Source organism: Geotrypetes seraphini, chromosome 9, assembly GCF_902459505.1.
Source record: "Geotrypetes seraphini chromosome 9, aGeoSer1.1, whole genome shotgun sequence".
NCBI lineage: Eukaryota > Metazoa > Chordata > Amphibia > Gymnophiona > Dermophiidae > Geotrypetes > Geotrypetes seraphini.
In genome coordinates, this window is record NC_047092.1 from 148,412,893 (window position 1) to 148,431,622 (window position 18,730).

At 42.2% G+C, this 18,730-nt stretch overlaps 1 protein-coding gene across 3 annotated transcripts in view; it reads right to left on the reverse strand.

Annotated features, from left to right (window-relative positions):
- Positions 1 to 2,378: 2,378 nt before the first annotated feature.
- SLC19A3 (solute carrier family 19 member 3) overlaps positions 2,379 to 18,730 on the reverse strand; it is a 35,105-nt gene continuing 18,753 nt past the window's right edge. For all 3 annotated transcript variants that reach the window (XM_033959305.1, XM_033959303.1, XM_033959304.1), the window contains exons 3-6: positions 15,594 to 16,380; positions 14,514 to 14,706; positions 3,885 to 4,026; positions 2,379 to 2,590 (exon numbers count right to left, since the gene is read on the reverse strand). In XM_033959305.1, the coding sequence (XP_033815196.1) occupies positions 2,411 to 2,590; positions 3,885 to 4,026; positions 14,514 to 14,706; positions 15,594 to 16,380 (1,302 nt within the window). In that variant the 3' untranslated portion in view covers positions 2,379 to 2,410. The remainder of the gene's footprint in view (positions 2,591 to 3,884; positions 4,027 to 14,513; positions 14,707 to 15,593; positions 16,381 to 18,730) is intronic.

Below are 18,730 nucleotides of genomic sequence, written 5' to 3' on the forward strand. Positions count from 1 at the left end.
AAGCATGCTTTATGCCAGCACATGATCATAGCATAATTGCCATATTGGAACAGACTGAAGGTCCATCAAGCCTAGTATTCTGTTTCCAACAGTGATCAACCCAGGTCCAGGTACCTAGCAAGATTCCAAGGAGTAAAACAGATTTTATACTACGTATCCTAGGAATAAGCAGTGGATAGCCCCAAGCCATTTCAATAATCGATTTCACCATGTTCTCCAGCAACAAATTCCAGAGTTTAATTATACATTAAGTAGAGGGCGGGAGGGACATTTGGGTGTGGGATTAACCAGGATTTTGCATTTTTATTGTCTGCAGAGGCATTGGAGATGATTCATTCTATAACAGGTATGGTATTTCAAACACCTATATGCATAGGAGCCAACCTTCAAGATGATTGAGGGTGCTCAACTTACAACAAATTTCCCCTCACCTAGCAAAGAGGAAAAAAAAAAAAGGGATAAACAAAATACATCTCGTAGCGAATGGTAATAATGACCATCCTGTATCTAAATGTCAAGAACAGGGAGGGAATGTGAACACATAAAAAAACTAGGGTCCTGCCAATTTCTCCTTCCCCTCCCAGCATGTCAGCACTGAACCTGTCTTACTCGATATCATAGACAACTGCTTGATAAGGGAAATTACATCCTACTTGTCTTGCTTGACCTGAGTGCAGCTTTTGATTCCATCAATCACGTTATCTTTAAGACAACACTACACTGGTTCCAATCCTTTCTGAGCCAAAGATCCCAAAGATCTTTGGCTCAGAAAGGCATTAATCTATCCAAACCGAAACAAATCAAATATGGAGTATCACAGGGGGCCCCCTATTATCCTCTCTCCTTTTCAATCTCTATATCAAACCAATACTTGACATAGCCCCAAAATACCAAATGAAAATCCATTTCTTCACAGATGACATTCAGCTATACCTACCACTATAAGCAAATCACAGCACCTAGACCACAACCCTGCACAACTGCTTAACCAAAATTAAACATGGATGACCTTGAAGAAACTTTAACTGAACACCTCCAAGACTAGACTGCTATGGATTAGGAAAGAAAAATGCTACTACACCTACCCTTCCCTAACCTGGGAATCAACTACCTTGATGGCAAAAGATATACGGAGCTTAGGAATTACTCTTGACTCATAACTTATCACTCTCCAACCACATCTCACAAATAGTCTCTTCGCCAACTCCGAAAGATAAGAAACTTCTTCATGAAATAAGACTTCACCAAACTACTCTATTCCTTTGTCCTTACACACCTGGATTACTGCAATGCTTTATTCAATGGTCTTGCAGCAAGATCAAAATGCAGCAATATGATTACTGAAAAAAACTACAAGCCCATGACCCAGTCTCTACAGCACTTATATCAGCCCACTGGCTGCCCATAAGCAAAGACTGCTTTTTCAAAGGCCTAGAGTTGGCATATAAATCCCTCTATAATATGTCACCCAAATACTTCTCAAACTTCCTCTCTACACCCCAAAGAGAACGCTAAGTTCCCAAGATGAAATATGCCTACATACACCATCAGGACACTCTCTTCAAGTCCAGACAGCCTAGTAACGATCCTATTCCTGTTTCTTACCAAACCTCTAGAACAGCCTACCTCTTCCTATCAGAGCCCTTAAAGGACTTAACCTTAGAAAAGCCTAGTCACTCCCTCAACTCTTCACCAGCATCCGTAAGTAATTTTATATGAAGATACATATATTGCAACACACTGTATGTAAACCCTATATTGTAACACTGTGAGTGTAAACTGTAACCCGTTCTGAACTCTTTGTGGAGGATAGGATATAAATCTAAATAAATAAATATTACAGTTACTCTTTCTTCACCATAGGATTCAAGCCATTTATATTTTATTAGTGGGTGTGTTACGATGCAATTAAAGCCAGGCACAGAGCTGTGTTTTATTCAAAGTAAAACAAGAATAGAGTCTCTTGGTGGCTTTGTCAATAGAAATCAGTATAATTTCTCATATTTGAAATAAGCTATTTAGATTTTGTTCATTTATTCACAGGCAAATGCCACCCACACTAATATGAAATCACACAAATAGGCCCAACTGCTGCTGTTTTTCTCTTTCATGTGCCCATTCTCCCTTTGTACTGCAGTCTCCGCACTTGATTTAAAGCTTTTTATCTTTACTTCCCCACCACTAATAATCCTTTGTGGTATTCTACGATTTGTTGAAGTTGAAAACTATTTTTACTCTTGCCTTCTGTATTGGGAAGTTGTTCCAAACAAACACCACCCTTTTTGTGAAGAAATATTTCTGTGTGCTGCTTCTATGTCTACACCCACTCCAGGCTTTCAAGACATGACACCTTGCTATGAGACATCGTCTAACTTTCATACTATGAAACAAATATCAAAATTTATTGAAACTATAGCTTTGTTTCAATACTGGTTGTATGCTGTTCATCTGGTACTTGGTTCTCATCAGTGGACTGGTCCCGGGACAAGTTCTGTGATTTCTTCTTCAGTTGGATTGAAATAATTGTATATATACTCCTGATGAGGAAAATCCCAGCTATTACTGCAAAGTAGCATCCATATATTAAAAACTGAAAAAGAAAATGAATTCATGATTATTCAAATGTGCTAAAACTAATCTGATTTTTGTCTTTGCATGTTACTATAAAATCACAGGAAATTACCTTTTTTTAATTGCTGTACCTGCCTACTTTTCAGAAAAAATTAGATGATTTATTAAAAAAGGGAGAGGCTTGGTGGCATGAAAGTATTCCCTGCAGTACAGCTTTGCTTTTGGTAATCATTCAAGGGAAATAACAGATGGGCTCATTATAAAAAAGCATTACCACAGGTTTAATGTGGTTAAACCCTTAGGTTTTCCTGGCTGAAAAATGCAGGCAGGATTTCAGCACAGATGTTAACTCATGCAGAAACCTTTTACCATAGACTTCATTAAAATACATGGTAATTAGGTAATCTGCCTGTACAATTAAAAAAAAAAAAAAATTACCCTCATGTTTGGCATGAGAATCTTTTTGCTGGTCTGGGCTCTTTTATAAACATAGAAGCAACTAGCAGGGAGGAAATACTCCACCAATTAGCACTTGGTTACTCTTCAATGAAGGCAAACAAAGATCAGACTTGTCCATGCACTCATTTTCTCATTGGTTAGTTACAAATGCGAAAGCTGAACACTACGGAAACAAGACAGAAAGAAGATTGACTCATTTCAGCTTTGGTGCTGGAGAAGGATCTTAGGCATGCCGTGGACCACCAGAAGATCTAACAAATTGATTCTGGAAGAGATCAAACCGGCTATGTCACTTGAAGCCCAAATAATGAAGTTACGACTGTCTTATTTTGGTCACACCAATAGAAGAGAGAGATCACTTGAGAAGGACATCATATCTGGAAAGTTCAAAGGAACCAGGTGAAGAGGGCCGCCTGCAATCAGTTGGCTGGACACGTTGAAAACAGCCACGGGGATGACTAGCACAAAACTAATTTTTTTTTTTTAAGATCTGCAATTCAAAGCACGAGTCAATGGCACCCAACAACAACAACAGTGTTGGTGACATACAGCCAAACATTGACTATGGTTTGATATTTGGCCCAGTGTATTAAAGTATGTGTTGCTTTTGAGATGGGGAGTGGGGGGAAGAGGAAGAACTAAAATTGTCAAAGGAACCAGATTAGGGTGCTAGTTTCTTAAACTTATAGGGTGCAGATGTCTTACTAAAGTTATGCTTCAGTGTAAACTTTAGTTTTGCTCTGCTGGGTGTGCCCATTGAAAATAAGGTATTTTCTTTCAAAAATCTGATGCAACTTTGCCACTGGAATAAATATTTGAATCTCACCTGAGAAAGGAAGGTTAGCATCTCTTACCTGAGGGATAATACCAAGATTCAAACCTTTGGCATCAACCACAATAACTGTCAGAATGGTCTGAAGTGCCAAGGCAACAAAGGTGTTAACTCCAAACATTAAAGCATAACGTTCCATGCTCAGATTAACAGCAATCTGAAAACTAAGAGCAATATGTTTAGTGCAAGATTTGAAAATAAGGTCAGTTGACAAACAACTACTTTTTTTCCATCATGTGGGTCCCCCCCACCCCCCACCAATCAATGTCATATCACGTTCCAGACAGCTTGTTGCTAACATTTAGCCATTTACAAAACATGACTCTCCAGGACCATCAACACATTTTGCTCTCTACTTAACTCTTACATCCTAGCCCTTAACTATTTATTGACAGAATGCTGGAAAAAGAATATTAAACCGCTTTCCCCACCCCATGGCTCAAGCATCCATTATACCACTCTTTACCCCTATTGACTCCATATACATGATGAATAGTTATCTTATCTCAGTTAATTTCCTTCTTTGTGTTGTAAAGAACTCCATATTTCTGAGGTCCCATGTCTTTGCCAACCATGTAATCCTCTCAGCAGGCAACCAACATCAGCTTAGCTGCATTCAGAAAATGTTAAGCCAAAATATTTTGATTCTCAGTCTCCTCTTCAATTTGGTTACTCAATAAAAAGATGCCTGGGTCCCACTGCACATCCAAACCATCTCTCAGAAGACTTTCATTTTCTTAGACTGTCCTTTGCCCTTCTTTTTTTTCTTCTATGTAGACATTTTTTGCTGGAATACTTAACATTAGTCCTGTCTGAATTTTGACCCCTTTTATTTTTTGTCATTTTGATTGCCCTTCAAATTGCAGTGAAATTTCTTTAGTTTTAGAACATTATTTGCAAGTTTGTTTAGCACAGTAATGTAGCCAGACCTGATATTTTTGGAGGGTCGTTTGATCCCTTGCCAATGTATATATAAAATAAAATACGTTTTTTAAAACTTTGTCCCTAAACCGTCCCCCCCCCCAGTCCCTCCCTAGTGTACCTGAGAGGAGTCTCCAACACTCATAGTCAGTGGCGTACCTAGGGTATGTGGCACCCGGGGCCCATCATTTTTTGACACCCCCCCCCCCTCATGTAAAATTTTTTTTTTTTTTTTTTTGCAATAACCATGAAATGGAATAAATGGTCAGAATAGAAACAGGCAGTGAAAATTTTCTTTTTTTTTTTTTTCCAAAGTATTTTTATTGAGAATGGCAAAAGGTCCAGACAAGCAACCATGGTCTGTACAGAAACTTATACATTATCAAAAAGAACACAGAATGAGAGTAACAGCAACAACAAGCATGAACAAGCCTCTCCCAAGAGAAAATTGCCAATGAGAGGCATAGCAATACACAACAAAAGGCCAAAACTTGGGGCAAGCAAACAAATCCCACCCCAGAACCCACAAGAATAATAAGCCGGACTAGACCCTCAGCCATATTTTATAATGAAAAAAACCCCCACAAGCAACAACACCCAGACCGCTCACCAGACACACCAATCCGCACAACAAGCACCCAAGAAACACCCAGCCACCACCCAGACAAAACTACCAGACACACCTACCCCACCAAGCCCAGACCCAACCCCCCCTCCCCAGAGAGTGCAAGCGCAAAGTGGACCGTGAAAAGGGCAGCTGCAGAAGTGGAAAGCCCCAGATAAGTAGGTTAGCTAAAGAAAGCCCACAGATAGAAGAAATCAGGATAACAGAAGTTCCAACAAATGCTCCCACAGAAAATTTTCTTTTATTGAACCTCATTTATGTAACCATTATTCCAAACATAACATAACATAAATTATGTCTGAATTGTCATGACATCAGAAGTACATATGGAGTAGTTGCAGGTGATGCTTGGGACAGTTCTGATTATGTTAGTTTGGTTTTATGTGTTTTTTTAATAGAAGGGTTTTTATTTCTTTTTTTAAGGTTTTGTAGTTTGTGGTCGAGGTCAATAGGTTGTAGAGTTGGGGGTCAAGTGTTGCAGCTCGAATGGCTAGGAGGTTGTCGAACAGTTTTTTTCTTTTGACGTTTTTGGTTGGAGGGTGTGTGAATGGTGCGTGAGTTCTCCTATGTCTGTTTGAAGTGGATTGAATTATTTAGCTGAAGAAATTAGTTACCCCCCCCCCCATTCCACACACATTAATTCTCTTCCATTTTTGTTCCCATTATAAAAAAACACTGATAAGTTCCCAGGAAAAAAATACATTAAAATAAGAAGTGAAAACAAAGGCCCCTACAGATGAGAACATAACATAAGAATAGCCTAACTGGGTCACACCAATGGTCCATCATGCCCAGTAGCCCATTCTCATGGTAGCCAATAGTGCTGCCCGATTCAGAGAAAAATATTTCATTCGATCCGATTCACCCTGTTGAATCGATTTTTCGATTAGATTCACTGTTAATGACACCGCTTTTTAAGTTTAAACAAAGTATAACAATAAATTTCACAACAACAATAAATTTCACAAAGTACTTAAAAAAAAAAAAAATCACATTTTTCCATTAAAGCAGTTCTGGAGACATTTGCTTGAACAGTCTTTTTTCCCAGTCCATAAGCAAGCAATATGAAAAAGATTTCCTTAATTATCTACTCAAACATTTTTGCTATTTACTTTCATTGTACCTATACTATTATTCAGTAGAAAAAATGGACTTAACTGTGCAGGAAATGAATCTCCTCATACACCCACCATATAGTGCAAAAATGTGCAAAGGTCTGTTTTTTTCTTTCGATCACTACATAGCCTAATGCCACACAAGCAGCGCTGTTACAAACATATTCTGAAGGTCAATGCTAAGGTTGACAAAGTTTCCTTCCTTGGACCAGAAGGAGATACTGACAAACCACTGGAAGAGATTCTAAAACAACTACCCAGAAATAACACCCAAAGACCCACTCAGTGTGTGAACCAGTTGAGTGGAGTGGACTAACTGGGGGTGGAAATGGGCCCAGAGTTTGCTCAGCAGAATTTCCCAGACTACCTCTTCCTCTCAACACACTGACATGCTACCACCACCACCAACACTAGGAACACCTCACCGAGTATGCCAGCAATGCTTATAAACTTTATAAAACACATTATTATATTTTCTTATAAAGCATATATTTTAACTGAACTCAGCCTTGCCATTCACAAAAATAGAAAAGTTCCCATTTCAAGCTGTCTCATGTACACTTTTCAAATCTAACATATTGTAATCACAAAACAGAAAATAAAATTATTTTTTCTACCTTTTGTTCTCTGATCAATATTCAAATCTTGTTGGTCCCAGGCTCTTGTTGTCTTGCTTGCCAGGGTCTCCTTTCTCCGTGCTAACCATCCGTCTGCCATCTCTGTTCTCCCCTTCCGTTTCCCTTCCCTCTCCCGGAGATCTGGCATCTTTCCTTTTTTTTGTCTCCATCCACAGATTCACCTTTTCTCAACTCCCCACCACCCCAGGATCCACCATCTCTCCCTTTCTGTTCCCAACTATCCTCCTATCCAGTATCTCTATCCCCCCTCCACACCATCCCCTGTTTCCAAGTTCTCTCCCTTTCTGTTCCTTCCCTCCCTAAATCCCATTATGCACCATCTCTCTCCCACTCCTCTGTTTTTAGACCCATTATTTCTAACCCCCAAAGTCTGGCATATGCATGTATCTTTGAACCTCCCCTTCCCTCTCTCCCTCTGTGTACTTTTACACCAGGACCCCCCTCCCCCGAAGGTCTGTCCCCCCTCCGAAGGGCTACACCCCACCCCTGAAGACCTGCACCCCCCGAAGGACTTTACCTCCCACCCGAAGGTCTGTCCCCCTCTGAAGGCCTAAACCCCACCCCTGAAGGACTGCACCCCCCCCCCGAAGGCCTGCACTCCCTTGAAGGTCTGCATCCCCCCGAAGGCCTGTCCCCCCCTTGAAGGCCTGTCCCACCCCCTTGTAGGCCTGTCCCCCCTTTAAGGCCTGCCTGCCTGCCTTTCCCCCCCTTGAAGGCCTGTCTCCCCCTTGAAGGCCTGCACCCCCCTTGAAGGCCTGCACCCCCCCTTGAAGGCCTGCACCCCCCCTTGAAGGCCTGTCCCCCCCCTTGTAGGCCTGTCCCCCCCCTTGTAGGCCTGTCCCCCCCCCTTGTAGGCCTGTCCCCCCCTTGAAGGCCTGCCTGCCTTTCCCCCCTTGAAGGCCTGCACCCCCCTTGAAGGCCTGCACCCCCCCTTGAAGGCCTGCACCCCCCCTTGAAGGCCTGCCTGCCTTTCCCCCCTTGAAGGCCTGCACCCCCTTGAAGGCCTGCACCCCCCTTGAAGGCCTGCACCCCCCCTTGAAGGCCTGTCCCCCCCCTTGAAGGCCTGTCCCCCCCCTTGTAGGCCTGTCCCCCCCCCTTGTAGGCCTGTCCCCCCCTTGAAGGCCTGCCTGCCTTTCCCCCCTTGAAGGCCTGCACCCCCCCTTGAAGGCCTGCACCCCCCCTTGAAGGCCTGCCTGCCTTTCCCCCCTTGAAGGCCTGCACCCCCTTGAAGGTCTGCACCCCCCCAAAGGCCTACACCCCCCCCCCGAAGGTCTGCACCCCCCTGAAGGCCTGCCTGCCCCCCTTGAAGGCCTGCACCCCTTGAATGTCTGCACCCCCCCCCGAAGGCCTGTCCCCCCTTGAAGGCCTGCCTGCCTGCCTGTCACCCCCTCCCCCTTGAAAGCCTGCTTGCCTGCCCGCCCGCCCCACCCTGAAGGCCTGATGCCCCGACCCACCCCGAAGGACCGCTCGCCCCCCTGGCCTCCCCGCACCACCTATGAACAGCCGCAGCAGGATCGCGAAGTCAGCGTCGGGTACCAGCCCTAAGGGGGTGTTCCCGGCCTTGCCGTTCAGTCCCCCGCCACCCCCGAAGGACCGCTCGCCCCCCTGGCCTCCCCGCACCACCTATGAACAGCCGCAGCAGGATCGCGAAGTCAGCGTCAGCGATCCCTGCTGCTTCCTGCGCCACGGTCCCGCCCCTCCTCTGACGTCAGAGGAGGGGCGGGATCGCGTCGTAGGAAGCAGCGCAGGGATGCTGACGCTGACTTCGCGATCCTGCTGCGGCTGTTCATAGGTGGTGCGGGGAGGCCAGGGGGGCGAGCGGTCCTTCGGGGGTGGCGGGGGACTGAACGGCAAGGCCGGGAACACCCCCTTAGGGCTGGTACCCGGGGCGGCCCGCCCCCCCCCCGCCCCCCCCTAGGTACGCCACTGCTCATAGTAACTCATTTTTACTGCTTGCACTGGTCCTGCAGGCATCCCTCTGTCATGCCAGTGAGGAAACAGGAAGTGACAGATCCTAATCAACAAAATAAAAGAGGCTCTAAAAGTTGTTTCATAAGTCGGTTCTGGAGTACCTCCTTGCCAGTCAGGTTTTCAAGATAGATCACAATGATTATGCATGAAATTGATTTGCCTACTCTGCCTCTGTTGTAAGTAAATCTTTCATGCACATTCATTGTGGATATCCTGAAAATCTGACAGGCAAGGGAGTACTCCAGGATCAACTTAGGAAACACTGCTGTAGAAATGTGCAGATGAAAAAACGAACAGAGCCCACATTTAAATTCTCATAAACATGGATGCTTTATTAATAAAATACTCAACATGGTCCATATTTTCCTCAGGGGTATAGCTACAAATAGCCTATGGTTTGGCTACCTTGAGTAAGCTTGTTCTTATTATCGGAAGCTAAGCAGGGTGAGGCCTGGCTAGTACCTGGATGAGAGACCTATGTTGGGCAGCAGCAAAGTGGAGCCATACATAATGTGACCATTAATTTTTTCCCTCAAAATGGGACTGGACCAGACCCCCTCCCCCGATCCTCCCAGATTCCGGAACCCACCCCCAACACCCATTAAATATAGTGCAAAATATAGACAGCAGATAAAATTTTCAAAACTGACACATTTTGATCACTAAATTGAAAATAAAATCATTTTTCCTACCTTTGTTATCTGGTGATTTCATGAGTTTCTGGTTGCACTTCCTTCTGACTGTGCATCCTTTCTTTCTCTTTTCCTGCCCCCCCCTTTCTGTCTTTCATTCTCTCTCCTGGCCTCCCTCCCTAAGCTGCCGATGATTTCTCCAAGCCACTGCCACACTAACATAATCTTCGTGCAGCGACTACACAAAGATGATGTTAGTGTGGCGGTGGCCTGGAGAAATAGGCGGCAGCGGCCCATTTTCAGCTTGTCTGTCCCGCTCCTTCTGAAAACGGGACATTTCGGCATCTCGAAGCTGTGCATGGGGACAATGGGACAGGCGAGCTAGAAACGGGACGGTCCCGTTCAAAACAAGAAGTATGGTCACCTTAGCCATACACTGCACAGGAGAAGGCAATGGCAAACCACTCCTGTACTCTGTCTTGAAACATCACAGGGTGGATTCCTCACTGTGTGTGTTGCCAGGAGTCAGTAGCCAATTCAGTGGCATAATCCATCCATGGCTACACATACAGCACATAAAACAATAAATATCTCTATAAAAATCCAAATTACATAAAATGAATCATAATAAAGGGGATGGAATTTGATGTACTGCCTTTCTGTGGTTACAATCAAAGCAGTATCCATATTATATATAAGCACTTATTTTGTACCTGGGGCAATGGCAGGTTAAGTGACTTGTCCAGAATCATAAGGAGCTGTAGTAGGAATTGAAGCTGCATTAACCATTAGGCTACTTATTAGAGAATGACACGGGGAAAAAATCTGTCCCCATCACCGCCCCGTCACCGGCCCACCATCCTCTGCACCGCCCCGTCACCGCCGATCCCTTCACCGCCCCGTCACCGTCACCGCCATCCCTTTCACCGCCCCGTCACCGTCCCCGCTGCATCCATATAAGCCTTTTTCCTTTCACTCCCTCCTTCCAATTTGAGCCGGGAACACTAGCGATCGCACGGTCCCCGCGGCCACTACCTGCCTGCCCGGTCGATCCTGGTGTTTGGCCGGCTCTCTCCCTTCTCCTCACCTTGGTTTGTGGGTTTTCTTTTTCGGCAACCTGCGCGCTTTCCCAGGGAGCCGCACACGCGCGGCTGCTCAGTGTTCGATCTTCTGCTCTGCTGCAACTTCCTGTTTCCGGTTGCGTCAGAGCAGAAGATCGAGGCTGAGCAGCGGCGGGTGTGCGCGGCTCTCTGGTAGCGTGCGGGTCGCCGAGGAGGAGGATCTGCGGACTGGGGTGAGGAGAGGGGAGAGAGCTGGCTGGACACTGGAATCGATTGGGCGGGCGGGTGTGAGCTGCGGGGACCGCGCGATCCTTCATGCCTCACTGCGGGGGACAAGACCATTCACCGCCCCATGGGCGGTGAATGGCCTTGTCCCCGTCGCCGCAGCGACTGCTAGTTTTCTTCCCCGTTTTCGGCGGGTGACCCGCGGCTAAAATGCGGTGGCCGCGGGTAAACCGCCACCGTGTCATTCTCTACTACTTATCCTCTCCTATAATCAAAACAAAAATACATATTGTGTGGAGATATTCAAATGTAAATGTGCATCTAGCAACAGAAACACAATGGAAGATGGAATCAAAATATACACAGTATAGCAAAGCAAAAAAAGCACCAAGGGCCTCATAGAATAAGATAATGGAGTTATCTTTATTTCATGACCTGACATATATGGACCCCTAATGCAGGCATTTTTGCCGAAACATGGTCCGTGTAAGGTCATATAATAATCACATTAATGTAATCCACTATAGTAATCTAACATAGAAACATGATGGCAGATAAAGGCCAAATGGCCCATCCACAGTAACCATTCTCTCTTTCTCAATCAACATACCCCACGAAACGCAGGCCGTGTTGGTTTTTGGATAGCGGCCAGAAGATATGCTAAGCTATATGAAATCGAACAGAAATGTCTGATATGTTCTACCTTATAAGATAAGTTGAATTTTTTTACAGCTTTATAGCTGATGTATATAAATGAGATAATTGAATTATGAACTATAGTAGTAACAGTACTACTGCTCCTGATTACACTATTTGTTTAGCAGTGAAGTAAATATTGACGGGCATATGAGCAAGATTAAGCTTTTTATAAAATGAATAAAAGATTTAAAAAAAGAATAAAAAATAAACTAAAAGCAAAAATAATTAAAGGGGCTTTTTGCCTATGACCGTAATGAGAGCTGGGTGAATTTGTCACCTTCTGTGACTCGTATGGGTTAATGGCTCAAAAATTCTGAGGCTCTTTCCCCTAAAGAACAGTAGATAGGGAAGGTGAAATAACTGAAAGAGGTCAATATATATATTATCTGCTAATTAAATAGATTACTATAGTGGATTACATTAATGTGATTATAGGATTTGAATCACTAAGCCTTTTCTATATATATATTACTGTGTAAGGTCATGAAATAAAGAGACAATTCTATTCTCCTATTCAGTGAGGCACTTGGTGCTTTTTTGTTTTGCAGGCTAGCAAACAAAACATACTATAAAATTGACCTATATGTACAAGGATACAATCCTATGAGAGTCGGAGCAGTGTTGGAGCATTTAGCGCCCTGGGCTGCAGTAAAACCCTCTATCACAGCTTAGCAAAACAGGGCCTTAAAATGCTGCAGACATCACTAGAATGTATATGCAATATAAGGCATGCTTTTGTGTTCCAAGCTGGAACACACGATGTCCCCAGTATTTTTGTTTTTAGTGGGCCTTCCATGTTTTGATGCTGCTTTCATTAGCGATTTTATTTGATATGACCCTCCTAAATTTATATTTTGCATTTTTTAAATTTGTTACTCAGCGAGCAAATTGTTTGTTGATCAAGAACACATGCATAGTAAAATTTTGCATATTGTCCATTTTATCATGTTTTGTTTGCTTCTTTGTGCACATTATATTTGAAGAAGGTTTCCACACAATATGTATGCATTTTTGTTTTGATTATATTATTATGATGACAGTTTTCATATAATTTGTATTTTAACATGGTAACAATTTTTTTTAGGTACATCAGAAGCAGAAAACCTGTGAGGGAATCCATGAGACCATTGGATGATCAATTAGTACAAGGGGCGCTCAGGTAGGATAAGGCCGTAGCAGAGAGACTGAATGAACTCTTTGCTTCAGTCTTTATGGAAGAAAATGTAAGAGATTGACCTGAACCAGAAATTGTTTTCAAAGGTGAAAGAAATCTTGATGAACCTGGAAGACGTGCTAAGATAAATTGACAAGTTAAAGAGTGATAAATCACCTGGGACAGAGTTAGCAAGGGTTCAGCCAACAGAGGTCTTGCCTCACCAATTTGCTTGACTTCTTTAAAGGTGTGAATAAACATGCAAATAAAAGGTAAGCCAGTTCATGTAGTGTATCTAGATTTCCAGAAAGCTTTTGACAAAGTTCCTCATGAGAGGCTCCTGAGAAAATTAAACTCATGGGATAGGAGGCAATATTCAGTTGTGGATTAGGGATTGGTTATTAGACAGAAAACAGAGGGTAGGGTTAAATGGCCATTTTTCTCAATGAAGGATGGTAAATAGTGGAGTGCCGCAGGGATCTGTACTGGGTTTGGCGCTATTTAACTTATTTATAAGTGATCTGGAAATTGGAATGATGAATTATGTCTTTATGATGTTAAGGAGAGAACAAAGATTTATTTACGAATGGAATATTGTGGAATAGTTTGACAAGGAAGTTAATTGGCTGGCTCTTCAGTAATTTTAAAGCCAGGACTGGCCAAAAGTCTCCCTTCTGGAATGGGTATTTACAGCTGTGCCTGGGTATGTATAGATTTTATAAAAGTGTTTGTGTTAGACAATGTTCTACAAATGTAATTAGGGGAGGTCACCCACTTAATTCCTCAATATCCCCCCCCATGCACACATAAATCTATTGGGCTAAATTATTACACACTCTGTACTTATAATAATTGGAAGCATCTAGACATGTGTACTGTCTTTTTAAAATAGCACACATAGAGCTCCTTTTACTAAGGTACACTAACAATTAGCACACATTAATACTGCTGAGAAGCCCATTGTGTTCCCATAGGCATCTGAGTTATGGCACATAGACTTGTGTTGGTTAATTGTCTATGTTGTACAGGTATATGCCTAGTTATATATGTGTAATACTGCATATATTTCAGAAAAAGTTCAATGTTGGCTGATCCTTTTCTAAAATAGTACTGGAATTTGCACGTTTTGACCTGGACAATTCAATTCTGATTTCTAAAATGGAGCTATTGCATGAGAAGAAGGGGAAAGCCTCTTTTCAGATTTTATATTAAAATCTTTATTTTTTATTTTTTTGGGGGGGGAGGAGGGCTTGGTGATGATACAAATATTATGGTTGCCAAGCAACAAGAAGTGACGATAAAGGCCACCTTCCAAAATTACATGCCTGTCTAGTATGGCTGTGATAGTGTTTTGAGATGCATTTGTGAATTATATAGAGGCTATAGTGTCTGGTACGGATATGATTTCTGGTGTATAAACATTTGGGGGGATTTTCTGGAAAAGTTTCTCCAGTTTTTGGGGAACTGGAGGTATGACAAAAATGGTAATATTTTCCCTTTTCAGTACCTCTTTAAGCATCTCCTCCTTTCTTTTCAGATGCATAAAATAGGAGTAGAAGCTTAGACCTTAGGTGCACCAACATCAGCACTGATAACTGATAAAGTACTTACGTTGCTATTGTTATAAGGAGCATGTAAGATGCCTTGAAAATCAGGTATCCAGTGTAACACACCCAGATGTTCCGTGTAAAGTCCATAAGGAACAAGGAGCCAGCATCCATCGCTGAAAATATTCCCAAAGCCAGTTCACCAGAAAGATCCCAGTTTATTTTCACATAGCCTACAGCAAATGATGTCACTGCCCCTTAGAAGAGAGAGGAACAGCTATGTAAATATATGCAGTATTTCTTCATAATTGCTTTTAGCAAAGGAAAGTACTAATGATTTGCTTGCTGGGTAATGAAGAGATGTGATCTGCATGTTATAGCTTTTCAGCGTTTGACTTTTTTCTGCATGCGATTGACCTAGCCTTATATTAACAAAGGACTTGTTCACCTGTGTGTATTACAACACCACAGTGACCCCCTGATGCAGGCATTTTGATTTGCCGAAACACAGTACTGTGTCAGGTACACAGTTGATGTTTGCCCTTTTGTTTTGAAATAAACAAGTCTGTTTTTTATATTCTTGATTATTTTTGTGGAGTGTTCATTGTCTGTTCCCACTGCTTTTTGTGCGATTTTGAACCTGTGGGTTCTTGTCCTGTTGGACTTTTTGTTGTTTGTTCTGACCTGGACATCTCCATTCCCATCTCAAAGATCTATCTAAAATGGGCCTTTTTGGGGACAGTATTTCATGAAATACACCAGTCCAATCTTATTGTTTTCTTGAAGAGGAATTGGCATGGTGCCGGTGTCAAAGGGTATATGTTTAAATATTCATTTTGCAGAAGAATATAGTAGTTACTGGATGAATCAACTGATAATTTTCTCTATCTTCCCAATGATTATTGCTCACACTGCCCAAAGTACATCCTAGCCTATCCCCAAAGGCAGAATATGCCTTACGCAAGGCAGTTTTTACCATCTTTCTCTAGAGAACTGCACTTTATGGGAAGCTGAGCGTGCAAACTCTACCTTTTCAATTCACAGCCAACATACCCCCACTGTCCCTTCCAGCCACAAAGTCCTACAATAATTAAAACAACTCCCTATTACTCCAAGGTCCTTTTGACCATTCCAGTCAGCTTACCTAGAAAGGTTGATACAGCTTCAACTCCTCCATTATATACTGTAGAGTTTTGAGAAGGCTCTATATGATCCCATAATACCTGAACATAATTCACCACCTGATTATAACCAGCGGTGGCCAATGCCCACCACAGTGACCAGTAGAGAAGCTGCTTTGTAGAATAGCATTCTTTTAAGTCTTTGCACAACTGGAGAAGGACTTTTAAGAAATGTTTGCTGTTCTCATTTTGGTCCAAACTACTTTCAGGTACTTTTCCTACATTAACTTGTTCATCTGGTGGTCCATTATTGTTGGGCGGTAGTGATGATACATCTGCATCGGTTTTTGCTGCCTTATGATGAAAGAACATGCTCCTCTTTGGCATGGGTAAAAAAAAAGAAGAGATAAATGCCACAGATACCGAGGACAAACTGATGGCATTTAAGTAAAAATAGGAGATGCCAGCAAAAGAAACAAGAAGTTGCCCAAGCACTGATCCAATGGTGAACCCAACTAGAGTGATGCTTCTGCAATAACTAGTCACTCTTTGATAATGATCAGAACTGACAACACTGTAAATGTAGGCATAATATGCAACATCGGTGGCTGTGACCATGCCATAAAAAAATTCCAGTACCTGCATAGCAGGCACTCCTTGGGCAAAAAGCAGCAGTAACCATGAAATAATGTAGCTGAGTCCTTGTAATATAATAACTGGTTTATATCGGAAGTAGTCTGTGAGCAAGAAAACAGGAAACAGGATCACCAAATACGAGTATGTCCAGACTGGAAATACTTTATTTGTAACCTGGGAAAAAAAAAGAGAGAGAGATTCATTAGTCGGTGCAGATTTTGGAAATGGCTTTCAGAATTAAACTGTGAAAATGACTGACAGTTGACTGTGAAAATGAATCTAAACCCATCTGCCCCAAGTTACCATCAGTTGTCTTGGCTGCAGCTTTACTGGATTTTTTCACCCATTTCATCGAAGTGGAACATATAATAGGTGGCTATGATTTGGGCTTTTACACCTGATTGTTGTGTGCTAGGTGTGAAGGGTAGCTTAAAATTACAAATGTTTGCCAAGCCGATGGCTTGGATTGTAGTATTATGCATTTGGCTTGGATATGATGTAGTTGGGGAGAGAGGTAAGATAGCTGCCATTCCAGTAGTAGCTCTCATCAATAAATGACCAGCCCTTCCATCATTGTGTCAATGATTCCTTGAGCCAATTAGATGTAACAGAGAAGAAAACAAACCAAGGGCTCCTTTTACGAAGGTGCGCTAGCAGTTTTAGTGCACGCACTGAATTAGCGCATGCTATAGCACGCGCTAGCTGAAAATCTATCGCCTGCTCAAGAGGAGGTGGTAGCAGCTAGCGCACGCTATTCTGTGTGTTAAGGCCTAACGCGCCTTTGTAAAAGGAGCCCCAAGAAAAACAAATAGTTTTATTTCCTTTGCTGGGAATGTGCAGTCTGCTTAAAAACTCTTGACCCCAGCAGAACTTGAGAACCCTGAGGCAGAGGTGTAAATTCCAACCATTTGTGATCAAAGACCTGATCCACAAGTGCTGCATGAACATCCAGGTAATTCTTGTATTGCCAAGATTATCTTGGGTTAGAAAAAGGCAAGCCAACCCACATTGAAGACTGGACTTTCAACCAACTACAAGAAGTAACTTGTATTTTTTTTTTTTTAATTTCTTTATTCTTTTTCAAATTGAACAGCAAGTGCACAAAAGAATATATTATACAAATTATTCCACAATAGCACATTAATATCTACCACATAAAAATCTAGTGATGTAATAACCCCCCCCAACCACCCATCCTTTATCACATTTTCAATAGGAATATACACATATTATATAGCATATTATAACATATTATGTAAAATTATTCCCAACTCCCTCCCCCCCTTTAGTGTGCTAAAAAAAAAAGAAAAGAAAAGGAAAAGAGAAGAATTGATGACTATTCACCACAATATTTTGCCAATGGCCCCCATATTTTTATAAAGTTAGTATATGTCCCTCTTTGTACTGCTATTGCTCGTTCCATTTTAAATATATGACATAATGAATTCCACCAAAATGTGTAACTAAGGTTTCTGTGATTTTTCCAATTATTGGTTATATGTTGGATGGCAACCCCTGTCATAACTAATAAAAGCTTGTTGTTATATGATGATATTTGACTCTTTTTTCTCATCATCATGCCAAATAACACTGTATCGTAAGAATGTGCAACATATTTTCCAATAATGAATTTACTTGAGACCAGATTGAATTCCAAAATATCTTACTATAGGGACAATAATAAAGTAGATGATCTAATGTCCCAGGTTCCAGATTACAGTGCCAGCACCTATTGGACTTGGAACTATCTAATTTTTGTAAACGAACAGGGGTCCAAAACACTCAATGTAACAAAAAGAACCAAGTTTGTCTCATAGATGCTGACACTGTACATCGCATTCTCCAAGACCAAATTCATGGCCATTGTGATGCAGAAATTTGATGCTTGATCTCAATGCTCCAAATGTCTCTCAGACCATTGAAGTAACTTGTATTGAAGATTGCCTGCTTATTGATTCTGAATGGAGTGTATAAAGATTATTTTTTTGTTTGAAATGGGCGATCCTCTGCTTTAATTTTGGGAGTAAAAGAAACACTATGGGTCATTTTTCTAAGGTGTGCTAATGATTGGTGTGTGCTAAATACAGTGTAGCTCACTGTATCCCTATGGGCTGAATGGCACTTAGCGCACCTTAGTATAAAGACTCTTATGTATTTTGAGCACAGAAATCCAAGCACGTGCTACCATAATTAGGAATGAAATACTGATGCCAACAAAGTAGGGAAAGACCACTCTGGGTAGTGATATCCAATTATTTAAAAGTGTAGAAGAATGGCCAAAGCTGAAGGATGTTAGACTGCATAGAGAAAGGTATATAAATGGCAGAACTATTGTAAGGTTGTTAGCGAGACCTCTCATGCCATTGTATCGAGCGATGGTGCGTCCGCATCTGGAATACTGCGTTCAATATTGGTCACCGTACCTCAAGAAGGACATGGCGGTACTTGAGAGAGTCCAAAGGAGAGCAACAAAACTGGTAAGAGGGCTGGAACACTGCCCGTACGCCGAGAGGTTGGATAGGCT